Consider the following 19,788-nt stretch of genomic DNA (forward strand, 5'->3'; position numbering starts at 1 on the left):
AAACATAATCACCCTCTAATTCATCTGACACCTGATATCATTTGCACATTTGTCTTAGTTATATTGTTGCCAGAAAGTTTACACTGAGATCAGTGAGGGGTTTAAATGATTAGCGATCAGTGTGTGTGTGTGTGTGTGTGTGAGAGAGAGAGAGAGAGAGAGAGAGAGAGAGAGAGCTGATCAGAAATCTGTGTTTGCAGGTTCATAAGTTGAGCAAAGAAGAGAAATGCTGTGGTGAACACGCACAATCAGGTACAACACCAGACGGTCTGTCCTTAACGGTTTGCTTGTTTACTGTTTGTGTTGCGCACTGTAACCCATAATGGCTCTGTATAGGTTTGTTTCACATTCTGTGAAGCAAGCAAAAGCATGAATGTAAATGCACTGGTCAATGCTACATCGAGAAGTAGAGGAGAAAATAAGAAAGATAGATCGTGCAGAACAGACAGATGGCTGCAGTGCACCCTGGGACAGTTGAGTGTCAGACTAAAATTAGCCATAATAATTTGCTTGCCAATATATTTGGATGCGTGTGCACATGCGACATGACCCAGTAAGTAACAGTGTTTAGCGTTTCACATCAGTTGTGCTGCTTTCTAGGGCAAGAATCACTATTGCTGTTGTTTATTTGACATGAAAAATTGTATAAAATTTAAAAACAGAAAAGAGTGCTCTGGAAAAAAAATGTTATGTGTATAATTAATATAAATCAAATTATAAATAAATAATTATTAAAAAGATGATAGTTTAGAATAAATTAGATTATGTTGATTTTAATAGTAAAAAAGTAAAAAAAAAGTAAAGTCGTGACGTATTGTCAAGTATGGTGACCCATACTCGAAATTGGTGCTCTGCGTTTAACCCATCCAAGTGCACACACACAGCAGTGAGTAGTGAACAAATGCACACACACACACACACACACACACCATGAACACACACCCGGAGCAGTGGGCAGCCATGCTGCGGCGCCCGGGGAGCAGTTGGGGGTTCGGGGCCTTGCTCAAGGGTATCTCAGTCGTGGTATTGAGGGTGGAGAGAGCGCTGTACATTCACTCCCCCCACCTACAATCCCTGCCGGCCGGGGACTCGAACCCACAACCTTTCGATTACGAGTCCGACTCTCTAACCATTAGGCCACGACTTCCCCCAATAGATTTTTAAATTAAATATCCATCTTTCTATCTGTCTTTCAAAAAAGACAGAAACTTAGTGCCACTAATTTATTAAAGAGTGCTCCTAATAAAATTGGGTTTAAATAATTAAATTTTTAATCAAATTGAAATGTATAAAATGTATATAAATAAATTTGTAATTAAATAAATATATAAAAGAATAACTACATAAAATAAAAAAAATTAAAATGATGTATTTAATGAAATATTATATTTAATATTATAATATTTAATATTATTTTAATATTCACTTTTTAAATTAAATAATTTATTCAACAGCATTTTTGATTTTGCTACGTATTGAAATTAGCATTAAATATTGACTTAAATTCGTAGAAATGTTATTTAATTACATTTAATAATTTAATTACTGTATAATTTAATATTTATTATATTCAGTGTATAAATATTTATATTTCATTTTTTTTAAATAGTAAAAATTTATAAATTTAATAAAATTTAAATTTAAATAATTTAATGTTTAATAACATTTAATGTATAACATGGATATAAATCCATTTATAAATAACAATAAGACATTATAGTTAATAATAAATTAAATTGCATTTATTTTAATGAACAAATATGACCATCTAGTCTTTTATTATTGTGAAAAAGGAAAGGCGAGTGTATGATTTTTGTCTTGCTCACTTTTGTCTGCTGCATGAAATCACTGCTGTGCTTTTGATGATCATAATGATGATGATGCTGCAGGTGAAAATAGTGGAGCTGGTTGGCTGTATTCAGATAAGAGATGATGAATGCAGTTATGTATTTATGTGTGCTTGTGCACACTCGTTGCACTCATTCCTCTTTGTCCTTATCCAGAATGCAATTCCTTGCGTCACAAGGACCGGAGGAAAGAGTCTGTGGACGTCAGATCCATCAGCTCTCACAGTAGCGATGGTAAGAGAAAGAGAGAATGTGTCTGTCACAACACACCAACAGAAACCAGTGAAAGACAACCCCTTTAACTGTCCAGAAGTAATTATTCAGAGAAACAGAGCAGTAAAGAGATTTGTGTTCATGTGTGCACTTGAGTGTGCGTGTTTATAATGTGTTTTATGTGAGTCACAGCGTGTGTGTGTGTGTGTGTAAGTGGGGCTTTTTGTGACGTGGCCAGCGTTGATGACATCAGCACACCCACAGTCTCAGTGCGCTCTGACGCAGATGGAGCTATTTAAAGAGCTCTTCTCTCTTTCTCTCCCAGCTCCCAGTCTACAGAACCGCAGATATTCCTCTATGGCCAGAATCCACTCCATGACTATTGAGGCTCCCATCACTAAGGTACACCTGAATTATTATACACACCTGAAGACAAAAAAACCCATAAACCTGCATGAATCGTTATAACCACCTGATTCAATACAGATTAATACAGAATCCTCTATCTATCTGTCTGTCCGTCCGTCCATCTATCTAGCTCGTTCTCTCTATTGTTCTGTCTGTCTGTCCGTCTGTCCATCCTTCTATCTGTCTATCCATCCATCCATCGTTCTAACATTCTGTTGTTCTATCCATCCATCCATCTGTCACAATCCGCTGGAGTAAGGGAACGAGGAGACGAGGAATTCTTCAACGAACAGTCTTTTAATGAAACAATAGCTGGAACACAGTAGGAGACACGGGCGCACATCAAATGACATATAACAGCGCACGCTAGACTCAGGGAAACACAGGGCTTAAATGCAAGGGGTAAACGAGATAATTAACCAAACACAGCTGGATGCAAATTAACACAATCAGGACAGGAAAAGGAAACAAACCAAATAAGGACATAGAGGGAGAAACTAGGGCAAGGAAGACACGTGGGGAGCAAAACAAAACACAAGACCAGCCCACCTACCATCCACCCCCACCCTAAAAAATACTTGGGATAACTTACGGGGCTGAATTCGGGGACTGGAGCCGTCTCTGGACTCAACGGGGGATCAAGAGCCCTTGCTGGGCTTAACGGGGAGTCAGGAGCCCTCACTGGGCTGAACTCGGGAATAGGGATGTGCGATATTTAAAAAAAAAGATATGTCAATATTTTGGGGGATTTTTTCGATAACGATAATTAGATGAGATTTTGCTGAGTGTGTTATTGTGCTGATATCTGTCTATCGTGGACAGCTGTAGTTTTTGATATTCTTCATATTCTGTGTGGTCAGTTCACATCAGTGATAGAAATTAATCTTTTCATATAAGTTTAAATTCATTTTTACCTTTTATGGGCAATTTTACTTTTTAATAAAGCCATTTTTTCTAAAAGTGTGCATCTTTTGAATCAAATTGTTACATTTAATCAGTCAATTAGAATAATAAGACATATAGGCTGTTACCAAACAAATGAAACCAGTATCAACAAAATTAATCTTTGCAGAAGTTGCACCTAAAGTGGCATTTAGAGGTATTTACACACTGTTTAATGCAGCTCAGAGGGACATGGAGTGCTTTAACCTGCAGTGACAAATGCATAATGTTTTTATATTTTAAACACAAAACATTGAATACTGATATTTGAAAATTAAAAGATACTTTGAATGTGAAATTAAAATTGCCAGTAGGTGGCAGCAAGTCACTGTTAACAAGTGAGTCATTGTGCCAGAACCGAGTTATTTAAACGGTTGATTCATTCAGGAACGAAACAACATCGTCCTGTTGCTTAGACGCAAAACAGTGCTGTAGCTGTTTGGAATTATTTTTTGTTGGCGAAATGGAGCAAAAACAGGCAATATGTGTCTAAAACAAGTCTCTTAATATATTGTTTATTGAACTGTTGTATAAAATCAATATTACTTTTGTAATCATGCTTATTTTTGAAGAAAAAAACGGCACTCTTCCTGTGATTTTAACCATATGAAATATATATATATATACGCATTTCTGCCCCATATCTTGAATTTTGTGATCATTCTTAATGCATTTTATTATCATGTAGTGAAAGAACATTCAATGTGCACGCGCCCTAGTCTAGACTTCATCACGTAATGTAAGCGTGCATTCGTAGTTGTTCTGTTTGGTTTTTGCACAATACTCGATAATGTCAAATTGCATATCGTTAAAACAACAATTACGATATTATCGCAGACGATATATATCTCACACCCCTACTCAGGAACTGGAGCCCTCCGTGGGCGGGACTCGGGAACTGGGTTGTGCTTACGTGGAGCAGGCACTGGAAGGCGCTCTCGAGGAGCAGGCGCAGCAAAGCTCTTTCGAGGAACTGGCACTGGAGCGAGCTCTGGGGCTGGAGTGAGCCGCGACCGGCGGGCTTCACTTCAGAGCGGCTGGCAGGCTGGAAAAAGCCGCAGCCGGCAGGCTTGACTTCAGAGCGGCCGACGGGCTTGAGGGATCGACAGCCCGCGAACTTGACTTAGGAGGGACCGGCGGGCTTGACTTCTAAGCGGCTGGCGGGCTTGAGCGAGCAGCAGCCTGCGAACTTGACTTTGGAGCGGCCGGCAGACTTGCCTGAGGATTGACTGGCGGACTTGACTGGGGAACAGCCGGCGGGCTCGACGGCGGGCTGGTTCTGGCTCGGGCCCAGACACTTCCCAGACACCGGAAGACCCTTTCCCTCCAACTTAGTCCAGTGGGGTCTGGGAGGTCCACGGGGCAATGATAGTTGACCCTGAGCCAGAACAGAGAATTGATGGTGGCGTCATCCCACGCCATCACTGTGGCAAGCCTGCAGAATTCCCTGGCATACTCAAAGAAGGGGAGATCTCGGCGGGCTAGGGCGGAGAAGCATGCAGCAGGATCCATGCCGCAGGGGGAGAAAACAGGAGAACAAAACAGGGAGAAAAGACACCGCTCACTTTCTGTTTTGGTTGCACTGTTCTGTCACAATCCGTTGGAGTAAGGGGACGAGGAATTCTTCAACAAACAGTCTTTTAATGATACAATAGCTGGAACACAGGGAATGTAGGAGACACGGAGCACATCAAATGACATAAAACAGCGCATGCTAGACTTTTCTTCTTCTTCTGTGGATTTATTGGCAGGTCGCCACACTAGACTCAGGGAAACACAGGGCTTAAATTCAAGTAGTAAAGGAGATAATTAACCAAACACAGCTGGATGCAAATTAACACAATCAAGACAGGAACGGGAAACAAACCAAATAAGGACATAAGAGGGAGAAACTTGGCCAATGAAGACACATGGGGAGCAAAACAAAACACAAGACAGGACAAAAGTCTGACACCATCCATCCATAGTTCAGTTGTTCTAACAAAACTAACATTACGTTAAGTTTGACAAGTCTTTGCTTCTCTATTGTATCTCTTCTCGTTGTATGAATTTATTTTTATTTTATTTTATTTTTTTAATTTTACAACCAATTTATATTCAAATTCAAATGCAAGTTTTAGATCCTGTCTGCTACCTCAATTCTAATTCTAGTTCAAATTGGAGAATTGAATTGGAATGTAAAAGGTGTTCTCAATTCCGTTCTCAATGGCACACAAACCTTTGACGTGCTGAACACATCTGTCTCTGTATTTATGATTACTCCGTCATAACTGATGATTTGTTTGTGACAATAGAAGCAAAACAGACATCAGAGGGGAAAATTCTTTACTACAGAGATATTTATGGATGTAAACCTTTGAGTAGTGGTTTGTTGTTTTCTCTTACCTTCTGTTTTTGTTCTGTATGTATTTCGTTGTTTTTATAGGTGATAAATATCATTAACGCAGCACAGGAGAGCAGTCCTGTGACAGTAGCGGAAGCTCTGGATCGTGTTCTGGAGATTCTGAGGACCACCGAACTCTACTCACCCCAACTGGCCTCAAAAGAGGACGATCCCCACACCAATGACCTGGTGGGGGGGCTCATGAGTGTAAGTCAAGAATTCACCTTTTATTCTTAAAAGTGCTAATTTTATTTTATTATTAACCCTATATTTTATTTGATTGCTACCCCTAACCTTATTCATTTTATTTTATTACTAACCCTTTATTTTAATGTATTATTTTATTTATTTATAACCATAATTTTATTTATTTTATTTTGCCTTGCCGCTGTCGCCTCTGGCTTGCTTAGTTGGGGACAATTCATTTCCAGCGATATCGTTGACCTGATTGCAATTTTGTTTTTGTTTTTTTCATTTTACACTATTGACACACTATTTCCTTTTTTTTTTTTTTTTTTTTTTTGGGATATTGTGCAGTTGCTTTGACACAATTTACATTGTTAAAAGCGCTATATAAATAAAGGTGACTTGACTTGACTATTTGATTATTAACCCTATATTTGATTTGATTGCTAACCCTAACTCTATGCTTTTTATTTTATTTTAATTCATTTTATTCGTATTACTGTATTACTGACCCTATATTTTGTTTTATTTCATATTTTAATTTATTTATTTTTTTAATAAAAAAATTTAATTGCTAAACCTAATTATGTTTCCCTATTGATTTATTTGTTTTATTTCATTTTATACTTGTATTCAAAAGAGCAAGAAAATCCATCATATGACTCCTGTTTGGAACTAAATGACACAAAAGTCATCTTACACCCACATGATTCACAGAAATAGCCTTAAAATACTCTTCAAACACATGCAGTCAAAGACATCATAAACCGTACCAATCAATATTAAACAGCCGGGAAATTTCACAAACTGATTTCCTGTACACAGACAAACCTAGACCAGATATTTTCAGCAGAGAATCATCATCATGGGAGAAATTCAGATGTGCTCTGCCAGGAAACTGTTTTTATATTCAGTGTGTGACTGCATGTCAGTGGCAGTCAGTAGATGTGAATGCTCTTGTTTTCGTGGCACTGATACATTGAGCTCCATGCTGCCTGGCACAGGCTGTTTCACAGTTAGCCAGCGCTTGTTTACACAGCAGTCTCGCTGTCTGCCATCTCCACGTCTCCCCCTTTAAAAGCGGTCCACATTTAAACCAGATTTAAAATGTTTTAGACAAGAAAATAGTTGCTAGTCTAAAAGAGGGTTCACACGGACAGAGGTTTGCACATGGAACAGAGTCACAGAGACTTTTGGTGATGCAACGAAACAATTTGCCAATGTGCAGCGATGCAATGGTTACTGAACAGTGAAGCTCAAATGATCTGCTTCCTGATATAGCTGGATACAAATACCAAGAAGTTTTAACAGGATTTACTTCTTGGCTGCAGACATGACTTCGGAGATTGTTAATTGGCAGGGTTCCCACCGTGCTGAAAAAAGATCACAAACACCTGGAAAAGTCATGGAAAAAGTGTGAAAATTCATTGGTCAAAATTATGGAAACTTGAACATTTTAAACAGCATTTTGCTAATTATTTTATGATTATTATAGGAGTATGTTTTATGAAATATTGAGAGGCAATATTGAATATTTGTACTTTTAGCTAAATTTTTAAAAGTGTGATAGATAAATGTTTATATTTATATAAGTTTATGGTCAGTACATTTTTGTGTAAATAATATTGTAATATTTTTTTAGCCAGAAAGGATGCATTTAAATTGATCAATCATGACAGTAAAGGCATTTACAATAAGGTGTCATTTATTAACATTAATTAATGTATTAACTAACATGAACAAACAATGAACAGTGCATTTATTACACTATTTATTAATCTTTGTTCATGTTAGTTAATGAAAATACAGTTGTTCATTGTTTAGTCATGTTAGTTCACAGTGCATTAACTAATGTTAACAACTTGTGATTTTAATAATGCATTAGTAAATGCTGAAATTAACATTAACTAATATTAATAAATGCTGTAGAAGTATTGTTCATTCTTAGTTCATGTTCACCAATGTTGTTAACTAATGTTAACCAATGAACCTTATTGTAAAGTGTTACCCAAATTATTTATGTTTTAATTAAATGCTGTTCTTTTCAACTTTTGATTCACCAAAAAATCATAAAAAATGTATCAGAATTTCCACAAAAATATTAAGCAGCACAACTGTTTTCAGCATTGATAATAACAAATGTTTCATGTGCAGCAAATCAGCATATTAGAACGATTTCTAAAAGATCATGTGACAATGAAGACTGAAGTAATGATGCTGAAAATATTTTTTTTTTACTATATTTTTGATCATCCGATCCCAAACTTACGGACAGGTGGTGTAGTTCTGAATCATTAAAATGCAAAATAAATACAAAGCCAGATTCAGGACGTTTCCTTTCATAATGTCATTTTTCTCTGTTACATAAAGGTCAAGCGGATGCGATGCACAAATCTCAAGAGTTCAAATTACCTTTTTGGTGGGTGACCTTTTGAGGGAGAGGTCAGAGGTCAATCACAGTGAAATATCCTAGTTGAGATAGTGCAGCTGTGGCCTGTGATCATTACAGACGGGATGCGTGTATGTCTCATATTTATGCTTGTACAGTTTTATTATCCTACGCCTGCAACGTCTCAGACAGTTTGTTTTAAGTACTGGATGAGTCTCTTTGAATCTGGATCTGTTTTCTGTGTTTAATATCCTGCAGGCCTGATAAATGGCTTTTCTCATGAGAGCATGCAAGCGCGAGTGAATTATGGGTAGCGTGGTAGTGCTGTGCTTAAGTGTGTTGTTATGATTATGTTGGCTGGAAACGATATTTTTAGACTTTTTCTCTTTCATTTCAGTCAGATATATTGATGTATATTTTTCTTCATTTCAGGACGGACTCAGAAGGCTCTCTGGGAATGAGTATGTCTTCTCCAAAAGTGCATTACACAGTAAGTTCCATCCCTGAAAATGATTATTGATATAATACAGATTGGATGAAATGTTGGATGTTGTAAACCAACTTTAAATAAACGATTTCAACTTGGGTTATAACTATTAAGTATTATTTAGTATTATAGGATGTAATTTAAAATATAAAAGGCACTTAATTAATTGCTTAATTATGCACACAATTAATTACTTATAGTTATGCACATTATGGCAAGAAAATGTGTAACAGAATGAAAATGAAAAGTTACAGCGAGGGATTAAACTGTAGGGAGTTGAAAGGTTTTCACTCGAAGCTGTTTAAAGCAGGGTAATTGTCTGTAAATAAAACAAAATTAATATAAATAAATATTAAATAAAATATAAATATTAGATGAAAAAAATTAACTAAACGAGAATTAGAAATGTTGCCTTAGCAGTTAAAGCACTAAACTTATTAACTGCAAATAAACTAAAACATAATACAAATAAAAAATATATAAATTAAATAAAATAAATTAAACCTAAATAGTATTAAAAAAAATTAATAATAAATAAATGACAAAAGTACAGACTAAAATTACTGAAAATTAAACTAAAACTGGAATAAAAATAAAATGGAACCCAAATATAATGTAAAAAATACATGACAAAATTACAAAAAAAAAAAAAAATGGAAATTAAACTGAGCAATTTAAAACTGAAATAAAAAATATGAAGCCTAAATAATATAAAAACAATAATAAATTACAAAAGTACGTAAAATTACATTTTTTTTAACTGAAATTATACTGAACTCAAACTTAAGCTAAAGCTGAAATACAATAAATGATACCTAAATTATTTTAAAAAATTAATAAATGGCAAAAGTAATAACAAATTACTAAAAATTAAACTTAAAACCTGAAAATATAGAAATTAAAGCAAAATCAACATGGAAACTGAAAATATAAAAAAGACACTACAATAGTATATAATTAACACTAGTTTAAAGTATCTGAAATGTTTTTGTACCTTTCTGCCATGTTTTATCTTGACATTGAATGTTTGGCCATCACCCATTCGACCTTCAGATATGAGTCAGAGTCAGCTGGCAGTGCCTGTCCCATTAAACGACATCCCGTCCTCCATCGCAGAGCTGCTCAACGAGGAGGAATGCTGGGAATTCAATATCCTGGAGCTGGAAGCAGCTACTCACAAGAGGTACCAGAAAGCGAGACTTTTCTTTGTGTAAAACTTGTTTTAATGGGAAGAGTTCTGATTGTTATAGTGTGACTGTGACTGTGACTGTGTGTGTGTGTGTGTGTGTGTACGCTCACAGGCCACTCTCATATCTGGGGCTGAAGATCTTCTCTGCTTTTGGTGTGTGTGAGTTCCTGAACTGCACAGAGGCCACGTTGCGCTCGTGGCTGCAGGTGATCGAGGCTAATTACCACGCATCCAACTCCTACCACAACTCAACACATGCCGCAGACGTCCTGCACGCCACAGCCTACTTCCTGCGCAAGGACAGAGTCAAGGTAACCCTGACAGCCAATCAGAATACAGAGATAGAAATGTCTCAATTTATACTTTGATCAAAAATGAAAACATTGCCCAAAGGCCAAACAGCCTTTTTTAAGGATTTATTAAGACTTATTTTGTTTTGACCACTCATCAAGCCTGAGTTTCAATACTCAATCAATTATTCCAAAATATGGTTAACTTTTGTAAATTTGTAAATAAATGTTTTATTATATTATTAATTATTAATAGTACTAATATAAAAACCATTAAATTAATGTTATGTTATTTAAAAATTTAAAAATGTTATTTAAATTAAAAGCGTTATTTTTTTTAATTCCATTGTAAATAAATGTATAGTTATAAAGTAATTTTATCAATTAAATATAATAATAATGTTGTGCCATACATTTACAGTTCACCTCAGCCAAATAAACTGAATTGAATCTGGATTTTATCAAAATGATCCAGAATGAATTATATACAAGACTGGTCAACTTGTATGTGTCATTAACTAATTACACTTTTAATTTTACCATTTTAATATTTATTTATTTAATATTTTATGCACATGCATTTATATAAATACTGTAAATGTAATATTTATATTAGATTATATTATTTAATATAAAATGAATTCATTAATAATAATATCATATTAAATTCAACTTCAAAATACATAAGTGTTAGAATTTAAATTAATATTTAACATCAAATTGTGATATTCAACTTTAATATCTTAATATTTATTAAATTCACTTTTAAAATATTTTAGTTAATTTTTTTTAATAAATTAATGTTAATGCTATATGTTAATGAAAACTAATTATTTTTGGAAAAAAAAACTGAACAAAAAAAAAGAAGAACACTAAAAAAAAAATCAATACAAAAAAGTATTTAATACTGTTGTCTTAATATTTGTTGTAAAATTCACTCTAAAATGTTTAAAACACAAATTGTGCATTATCTATTGATAAAGCCAGTTAAGTTGCCACAGTTATTGACTGATGCTGTTATTCTCATAAAACAGTTAGCCACTAATATTTAGCTGACAATTGAGTTACTTCTGAAACTTACCAACGGTATCTGTGCTGTGTTTGCAGGGCAGTCTTGACCAGTTGGATGAAGTAGCAGCGCTGTTGGCAGCAACGGTCCATGACGTTGATCACCCGGGCCGCACAAACTCATTCCTGTGCAATGCAGGCAGTGAACTGGCCATTCTGTACAACGACACGGCCGTCCTGGAGAGTCATCACGCCGCACTAGCATTCCAGCTTACTGTACGAGACAGCAAGTGCAACATCTTCAGAAACATGGAAAGGTATCAGTACGTTTGATCATACGTAATCATGTGTTTCATATGACTCACACTGATCCAGTACTAAACTCTGTCAACCTCTCAAAATTCAGGAATCAGTTTCGAACCCTACGGCAGGCCATAATAGACATGGTGCTGGCGACAGAAATGACACGACACTTTGAACACGTCAATAAGTTCGTAAACAGCATCAACAAACCCATGAGTGCCATTGAGGAGACGAGCTCCAATGTAAGACACACAATACTGTGTTTCCATACTGTATGAGTACAGTCTAACCAGTGCCGATCTGCATGTGTTACAGAGTGAAGGCAGTGATTGTGAGGGCCAGGCCAGTATTCGCAACTCTCCTGAGAATCGTCTGTTAATTAAACGGATGCTGATTAAATGTGCCGATGTGGCCAATCCCTGCAGACCTCTGGAGCTCTGCATTGAATGGGCTGGTCGCATTTCAGAGGAGTACTTTGCTCAGGTAAAAACATTCAGTCACAATTGCACTCACATGCTTGCATTGCCTTTCAAATTTTTATTGTCATTTAACTTTCATAAAATGTTGTATTTCCAAGTGAAATATAGTGTTTCTAAAGTATTGGTCACTCCGAGTGTTTCTAAAGTCACTCCGAGTCACGTCGGTGACCAACGAATTGGGAATTGGGATCTCGCTTAGAGAGACCAATCCCCTACGAGAGTATCTAAACGAGCCAATGCACATTGGCATGCGATTATTGCATCCAGCTGCTGCTAATCACAGCGTGAGTATAATTAGGCAGCGGGTGCAGCGCATATTTTCGCTTCGGAGCCAAGCGGTTACATTGTTCTGCTCCTGACCTCTGCTGACGAGTGAATTCAACGAGTTAAGCATGCTCTTTGGGAGACTCTCGTGCTGGCGGTACGGCGCTTCAGCGGCGGTGGTTCTTCCTGTGTCGAGTGGATTGCACACATCAGGCTGCACTACCCCCTGATTGTGTTGCAAGTGGCCATCTCCCCTGTGCGCTTCAGCACACTGAAAGAGTGATTTCTCTAAAAGAGCATTCACGGGTGCGTCTTTTTAAAGACGACGTTGCATCTGGCAAACTCGACGTTGCGTCTTTGTAAAGACGAGTTGGGTCTTGCTTCAGGCAACGTGTCACCCGTGCGTTTCTGGATGCGGTCGTTACTGGTGCCGGGTGATGGTCATGATCACTGCCTCACATGCCTGGGCAGTAAGCATGCTGAGGTGGCGTTCGTGGATGAGGCATCTTCTCATGGTGGGAAGATGATCATCTTGGAGTTGCGGGCCAGGCTCCGATACCTCGACAAAGGGACGGAGCTCTGTTACCCCTGCCTTGATTTGGCTCTCGTTCTGCCTGCAGACAGACGGGGACCATTTCAGGCGGTGGCATGGTGGCAAACCCTCCAGGGAACCAACCCTTGAGGGACCATCGCCCCTCTTGCGCTCCAAAACCAGTTGAGCTGTCAGTGGAGCGTGCTGGGCCCTCTACAAGGGGAGCACCAGCAGTTACCCTGGCGCTCCTCCCGATGACCAGACGTCGACTGCTGCATCGGAGGGTGAGCTGGAGATTTCTGGGCAAGAAGATTCGGCTGCTGCTGCTCCGGCAGTAGCAGTGCCTGAGTCGGATCTAGAAATCACGGCTATGCTTTCCCGGGCCACTGAGAGGGTAGGGCTCGAGTGGAGATCCCACCGTGTCCCGAGCCCTCGAGGTTGGATGACTGGTTTCTCGGGGTAGTTTGCGCTGGTTCTCAGCGCCCTGCCCCAGTGCCTCTCTCCCGGAGGTGCATGGGGAGCTTACCAGGTCGTGGACGGCACCTTTTACTGCCAGAAACCGCCCTGCTAGCTCCTCCCCCTCACCACCCTCGGTGGTGGCGCAGCTAGGGGGTATACGGGGGTCCCCCCGGTGGAGCGGTCGGTTGCGATGCAGTTGTGTCCTAATACCGTCTCCACTTGGCGGGGCGAACCGTGCCTCCCCTTCCGGGCCTGTAGGTACTCGTCTGGTCTGTCCGCCGGGGCTTATATGGCCTGTGGGGAAGCTGCCTCCACCTTTCGCTACGGCGTTACTGCAGGGTCCTCAGGCTAAAAGCACTGAGGAAATGCACGGGGGTGGTTACGATCCGGAAGCTCTGAGAGCTTGTACCTCGGGCCTCGTGCTACGAGCGACGAAGGTGACGCGGTCTCTGGGTCGTGCGATGTCCACACTTGTGGTCCAGGACGTTCACCCCTGGCTGTGTCTGGTCGACATGGGGACACCGACAAAGTATCGGTTCCTCAAGGGCCCTGTGTCCCAGACTGGCCTCTGCGGCGACGCAGTCGAGAACATGGCCCAGCAGTTCTCGGCTGCTCACGAGCAGGTTGAGGCGATCCAACACCTCCTGCCCCGGCGGGCAGCTGCTGCCTCCACCCGTCCGCCGGCTACAGCTCCCCAGCCTGCTTGTCGCCCTGGGCGGCCCCTGCGTCCGTCCCTGCTCCCGCACCGCATCCGCAGCAGCTTCCAGAAGCGCTGCCGTTGAGCTGGGCGTAGGCAGGCCGCCCCGCCCGTCCTGGCCCCCGTCAAACCTGGCGGTGAGCGGAAGAGCAAGAGGCACAGGACGGGCGACCCAGAGAGAGAGAGAGGACTGCTTTGGGAGGTGGCGGATGCGCCTCCCCCTCCCCCGGTGGAGGGCCGGGTGGAGATTCTCCTATTTCAAAAATCTCGACAAGAAGCGGTTGTCTCTGCCCTGGGTCCCAAGAGGGCATGGAGAGTCGCGGACGGACCAACTCCGGACCGTGCTCATTCTCCTCTTCGCCAGCTGGCAGCAGTGGGCGGTTCGAGAGCGTCATCAAAGGCCCTACTCACGCACCCTCTGCCAAACCTCGGAACCAGGTAAGCGCGCACCGCACACTCAGACCCCTTGGTCCGCCACGGGCCGTGTTCCTGTGTTCCACCTCGCTGCCCCACCGCGGGTACGTCGGTGGTCCCGCTGCTCCGCTTGTACGGTGTCTGGGTGCCTGTCTACCCAGCCCGTCTTGCTGGCTCCAGTGGACCATCTGACTCGGCTATGCGGTTCAGTTTCCTCCCAAGTTCAGGGGCATCCACCTCACAGCAGTGAAGGCAGCTGATGCTCATGTTTTGTGTGGAGAGATCGCTGTCCTACTGGCGGAGGATGCGATGGAGCCGGTCCCTCCAGCCGATATGAAGACAGGGCTTGCAACCCTTACTTCATTGTGCCCAAGAAAGCGGTGGGTTACGACCAATCTTGGATCTGCGTGTCTGGAACTGGGCCCTTCACAGGCTTTCGTTCAAGACGCTCACGCAGAAACGCATCTTTGGGTGCATCCGTCCCCGAGATTGGTTTGCAGCGGTCGACCTGAAGGACGTGTACGTCCATGTGTCAATTCCTTCCGCGCCACAGGCCATTCCTGCAGTTTGCGTTGAAGGACGGGCATATCAGTACAAGGTCCTGCCCTTCGGGCTGTCCCTGTTACCCCGTGTCTTCACGAAAGTTGTGGAGGCAGCCCTTGTTCCCATGAGAGAACAGGGCGTTCGCATTTTCAACTACCTCAACGACTGGCCCATACTGGCTCAGTCTCAGGACCAGTTGTGCGAACACAGGGATTTGGTGTCACACCTCAGCCAGTTGGGCCTTCAGGTCAACTGGGAAAAGAGCAAACTCTCCCCGACGCAGAGGATCTCTTTTCTCGGTATGGAGTTGGATTCGGTCAGTCAGACAGCACGCCTCACGTAGGAACGTGCTCAGTCGGTGTTGAACTGCTTGAATGCGTTCAAGAGCAGGACAGCGGCCCCACTGAAGCAATTTCAGAGGCTCCTGGGGCATATGACAGCTGCAGCGGCAGTCACGCCGCTGGGGCTGCTTCATATGAGGCCGCTTCAACACTGGCTCCATGGCCGAGTCCCGAGGTGGGCGTGGCAGCGCGGCACTCACCGGGTCCAAGTCACACCGGCCTGCCGCCGAACCCTCACCCCGTGGTCAGACCTTTCGTTTCTGCGGGCAGGAGTGCCCCTGGAACAGGTCTCCAGGCATGCTGTGATTTTCACGGATGCCTCCACCACCGGCTGAGGTGCCACGTTCGACGGGCTTGCGGTGTCGGGGGTTTGGACGGGCCCCCAACTGCACTGGCACATCAATTGCCTAGAGTTGCTAGCGGTACGTCTGGCCTTGGTCCGTCTCAGAAGGCGTTTACGAGGCAAACACGTACTGGTCCGCACGGACAACACTGCGACCGTTGCGTACATCAACCGACAAGGTGGTCTGCGCTCCCGTCGCATGTCGCAACTCGCCCGCCACCTCCTCCTCTGGAGTCAGAAGCATCTGAGGTCGCTTCGTGCCATTCATATTCCGGGCTTGCTCAACCGGGCAGCCGACGAGCTGTCACGAGCTGCGCTCCCCGGAGAATGGAGACTCCATCCCCAGACGGTCCAGCTCAGCTGGCCGCGGGGCCTTCGCAAGTATGCGTCTCCCCCAGTGAGCCTTCTCGCAAAAACAGATACTATGCAAGATCAGGGGGGACGAGCAGCAGGTCCTGCTCGTGGCGCCGTACTGGCCCACTCGGACTTGGTTCTCAGAACTGATGCTCCTCGTGACAGCCCCTCCCTGACAGATTCCTCTGAGGAAGGATCTACTGACTCAGAGACGAGGCACCTTTTTGCACCCGCGTCCAGACCTAAGAAGCTGGAAACTTCATGTCTGGTCCCTGGACGGGACGCGGAGGTTCTAGGTGACCTACCCCAAAGGGTAGTTGACACCATCACTTCGGCTAGAGCGCCGTCCACGAGACAGGCCTACGCCTTGAAATGGAACCTGTTCATCGAGTGGTGTTCTTCTCACCGAGAAGACCCCCGAAAGTGCCCGATCAGAGTCGTGCTTTCCTTTTTGCAGCAGGGGTTGGAGCTAAGGCTGTCTCCCTCCACCCTTAAAGTCTATGTGGCTGCGATTGCTGCCAACCATGACCCCGTGGAAGGGAAGTCGGTGGGTAAGCATGACTTGGTCATCAGGTTCCTTAGGGGGGCAAGAAGGTTAAATCCTCCACGGCCCCCCTCTATACCCTCTTGGGACCTGTCTCTAGTGCTGAAAGCACTACAGCAGGCCCCATTTGAGCCTTTGCAGTCAGTTGAGCTGCAGTTTATTTCAATGAAGACTCTGCTCCTGCTTGCATTGGCCTCCATCAAGAGGGTAGGGGACCTGCACGTATTTTCGGTCGACGATTCGTGCCTAGAGTTTTGATCTTCTCCTGGAGTCATTTAACTCAAAAGTTAAGAATGTTATTGATGATATTGCCCCGATAAAGGTCAGCAAGAAGACGGGGAAACAGAAATCAATTTGGAGAAAATCAACAGCAGTTCAGAACATGAAAAGACAATGCAGAAAAGCTGAGCGGATGTGGCGGAAGACGAAACTCGAAATCCACTATAGCATCTATAAAGACAGCCTTCATGCTTTCAATGTGGAACTAGCCACAGCTAGACAGACTTTCTTTTCAAACCTTATAAACAGTAACTTAAACAACACCCGCACTCTTTTTGCGACTGTTGAGAGACTGACAAACCCCCCAAGTCAGACTCCCAGTGAAATGCTCTCCGACAGCAAATGCAATGAGTTTGCTTCCTTCTTTTCTGAGAAGATCAATAATATCAGAAAGGAGATTGGCACATCCTCAAGTTATGCAGAGGTCACACAGATTCGACCGCAATTTAAAAAAGAAGTGACTATGTGTGTTTTTAAAGAAATTGATAACAAAATTTTGGAAGAAATAGTACAGCACCTTAAATCTTCAACCTGCTATCTTGACACACTTCCCACATCCTTTTTCAAAAATGTGCTTAACTGTTTAGAGGCTGATCTCTTAGAAGTGGTGAACGCCTCACTTCTTTCTGGGACTTTTCCAAACTCCCTTAAAACTGCAGTTGTTAAGCCCCTTCTGAAGAATCGCAATCTTGATAACACCATCTTGAGCAACTATAGACCCATATCAAATCTTCCTTTCATAGGTAAGATTATTGAAAAGGTAGTTTTTAATCAGCTGAACAACTACTTAAACTCAAATGGATACCTGGACAATTTTCAATCTGGTTTCCGAGCACATCACAGCACAGAGACAGCACTCATTAAGATAATAAATGATATTCGCGTCAATTCTGATTCTGGCAAAATATCAGTGCTGGTACTACTAGATCTTAGTGCTGCGTTTGACACTGTCGATCATAACATACTTCTAGAGAGACTGGAAAACTGGGTTGGGCTTTCTGGGATGGCACTCAAGTGGTTCAGGTCATATTTAGAAGGGAGAGGTTATTATGTGAGTATAGGAGAGCATAAGTCTAAGTGGACGGCCATGACATGTGGAGTCCCACAAGGCTCAATTCTTGCACCGCTCTTGTTTAACCTGTATATGCTCCCACTAAGTCAGATAATGAGGAAGAACCAAATTGCCTATCACAGCTATGCTGATGATATCCAGATTTACCTAGCCTTATCTCCAAATGACTACAGCCCCATTGACTCCCTCTGCCAATGCATTGATGAAATTAACAGTTGGATGTGCCAGAACTTTCTTCAGTTAAACAAGGAGAAAACTGAAGTCATTGCATTTGGAAACAAAGATGAAGTTCTCAAGGTGAATGCATACCTTGACTCTAGGGGTCAAACAACTAAAAATCAAGTCAGAAATCTTGGGGTGATTCTGGAGACAGACCTTAGTTTCAGTAGTCATGACAAAGCAGTAACTAAATCAGCATACTATCATCTCAAAAATATTGCAAGAATTAGATGTTTTGTTTCCAATCAAGACTTGGAGAAACTTGTTCATGCCTTTATCACCAGCAGGGTGGATTACTGTAATGGTCTCCTCACCGGCCTTCCCAAGAAGACCATTAGACAGCTGCAGCTCATCCAGAATGCTGCTGCCAGGATTCTGACTAGAACCAGAAAATCTGAGCATATCACACCAGTCCTCAGGTCCTTACACTGGCTTCCAGTTACATTTAGGATTGATTTTAAAGTACTTTTACTTGTTTATAAGTCACTCAATGGCCCAGGACCTAAATATATTGCTGATATGCTCACTGAATATAAACCGAACAGACCACTCAGATCATTAGGATCGAGTCAGTTAGAAATACCAAGGGTTCACACAAAACAAGGGGAGTCTGCGTTTAGCTATTATGCGGCCCGCAGTTGGAACCAGCTTCCAGAAGAGATCAGATGTGCTAAAACATTAGCCACATTTAAATCAAGACTCAAAACTCATCTGTTTAACTGTGCATTTGTTGAATGAGCACTGTGCTATATGTCCGAACTGACTGCAATACATTTTATGTATAATCATTTTCTTTAAATTTATTTTAAATCATTTTCTATATCATTTTAAAATTCCTTGTTTTTATTATTTTTATTTCCATGTTTTATTGATTTTAATGTCTTTCACTTTCTCTTATGTAAAGCACTTTGAATTACCACTGTGTATGAAATGTGCTATATAAATAAACTTGCCTTGCCTTGCCTTGCCTAGAGTTTGGGCCGGCTGACTCCCAGGTAATCCTGAGGCCCCGGCCTGGCTACGTGCCCAAGGTTCCCACTACTCCCTTCAGGGACCAGGTGGTGAGCCTGCAAGCGCTGCCCTCGGAGGAGGCAGACCCAGCCCTTGCTTTGCTTTGTCCCGTTCGAGCGCGGAGATGCTACGTTGACAGGACACAAAGCTTCAGGACCTCAGACCAGCTCTTTGTCTGGCACGGAGGCCGGCAGAAGGGGAAGGCCGTCTCCAAGCAGAGGATGGCCCACTGGATAGTGGACGCCATCACCCTGGCTTATCAGGTACAGGGTGTGCCCTGCCCGTTCAGGTTGAGAGCTCACTCTACTAGAGCTGTTGCATCCTCCTGGGCGTTGGCTCATGGCGCCTCGCTGGCAGATATTTGTAGAGCTGCGGGCTGGGCGACCCCTAACACGTTCGCTAGGTTCTATAGCCTTCGTGTGGAACCGGGTTCCTCCTGTGTTCTCACCTCAAACGGGTAGATGCACTGAGAGGTCCCGTTTTCGGGTCGGCTTGCTAAAACTGCTCCAGAGAGTCCGTACTGTAGACCCTGTCGAGTTCCTCCGTCCCCTCGGCAGTCAGATGTGGCGGAGCATCTGACGCCAGGCCCTCA

At 42.4% G+C, this 19,788-nt stretch overlaps 1 protein-coding gene across 1 annotated transcript in view; it reads left to right on the top strand.

Annotated features, from left to right (window-relative positions):
• LOC306855687 (high affinity cAMP-specific and IBMX-insensitive 3',5'-cyclic phosphodiesterase 8B-like) overlaps nucleotides 1–19,788 on the top strand; it is a 42,692-nt gene that overhangs the window by 18,394 nt on the left and 4,510 nt on the right. The window contains exons 11-20 of the mRNA XM_079394492.1: nucleotides 201–252; nucleotides 2,004–2,081; nucleotides 2,386–2,462; nucleotides 5,836–6,000; nucleotides 8,801–8,858; nucleotides 9,909–10,038; nucleotides 10,157–10,355; nucleotides 11,442–11,659; nucleotides 11,749–11,887; nucleotides 11,961–12,128. Of these exons, the coding sequence (XP_079250618.1) occupies nucleotides 201–252; nucleotides 2,004–2,081; nucleotides 2,386–2,462; nucleotides 5,836–6,000; nucleotides 8,801–8,858; nucleotides 9,909–10,038; nucleotides 10,157–10,355; nucleotides 11,442–11,659; nucleotides 11,749–11,887; nucleotides 11,961–12,128 (1,284 nt within the window). The remainder of the gene's footprint in view (nucleotides 1–200; nucleotides 253–2,003; nucleotides 2,082–2,385; nucleotides 2,463–5,835; nucleotides 6,001–8,800; nucleotides 8,859–9,908; nucleotides 10,039–10,156; nucleotides 10,356–11,441; nucleotides 11,660–11,748; nucleotides 11,888–11,960; nucleotides 12,129–19,788) is intronic.

This window comes from Barbus barbus, assembly GCF_936440315.1.
Source record: "Barbus barbus genome assembly, chromosome: 36".
NCBI classification, from domain to species: domain Eukaryota; kingdom Metazoa; phylum Chordata; class Actinopteri; order Cypriniformes; family Cyprinidae; genus Barbus; species Barbus barbus.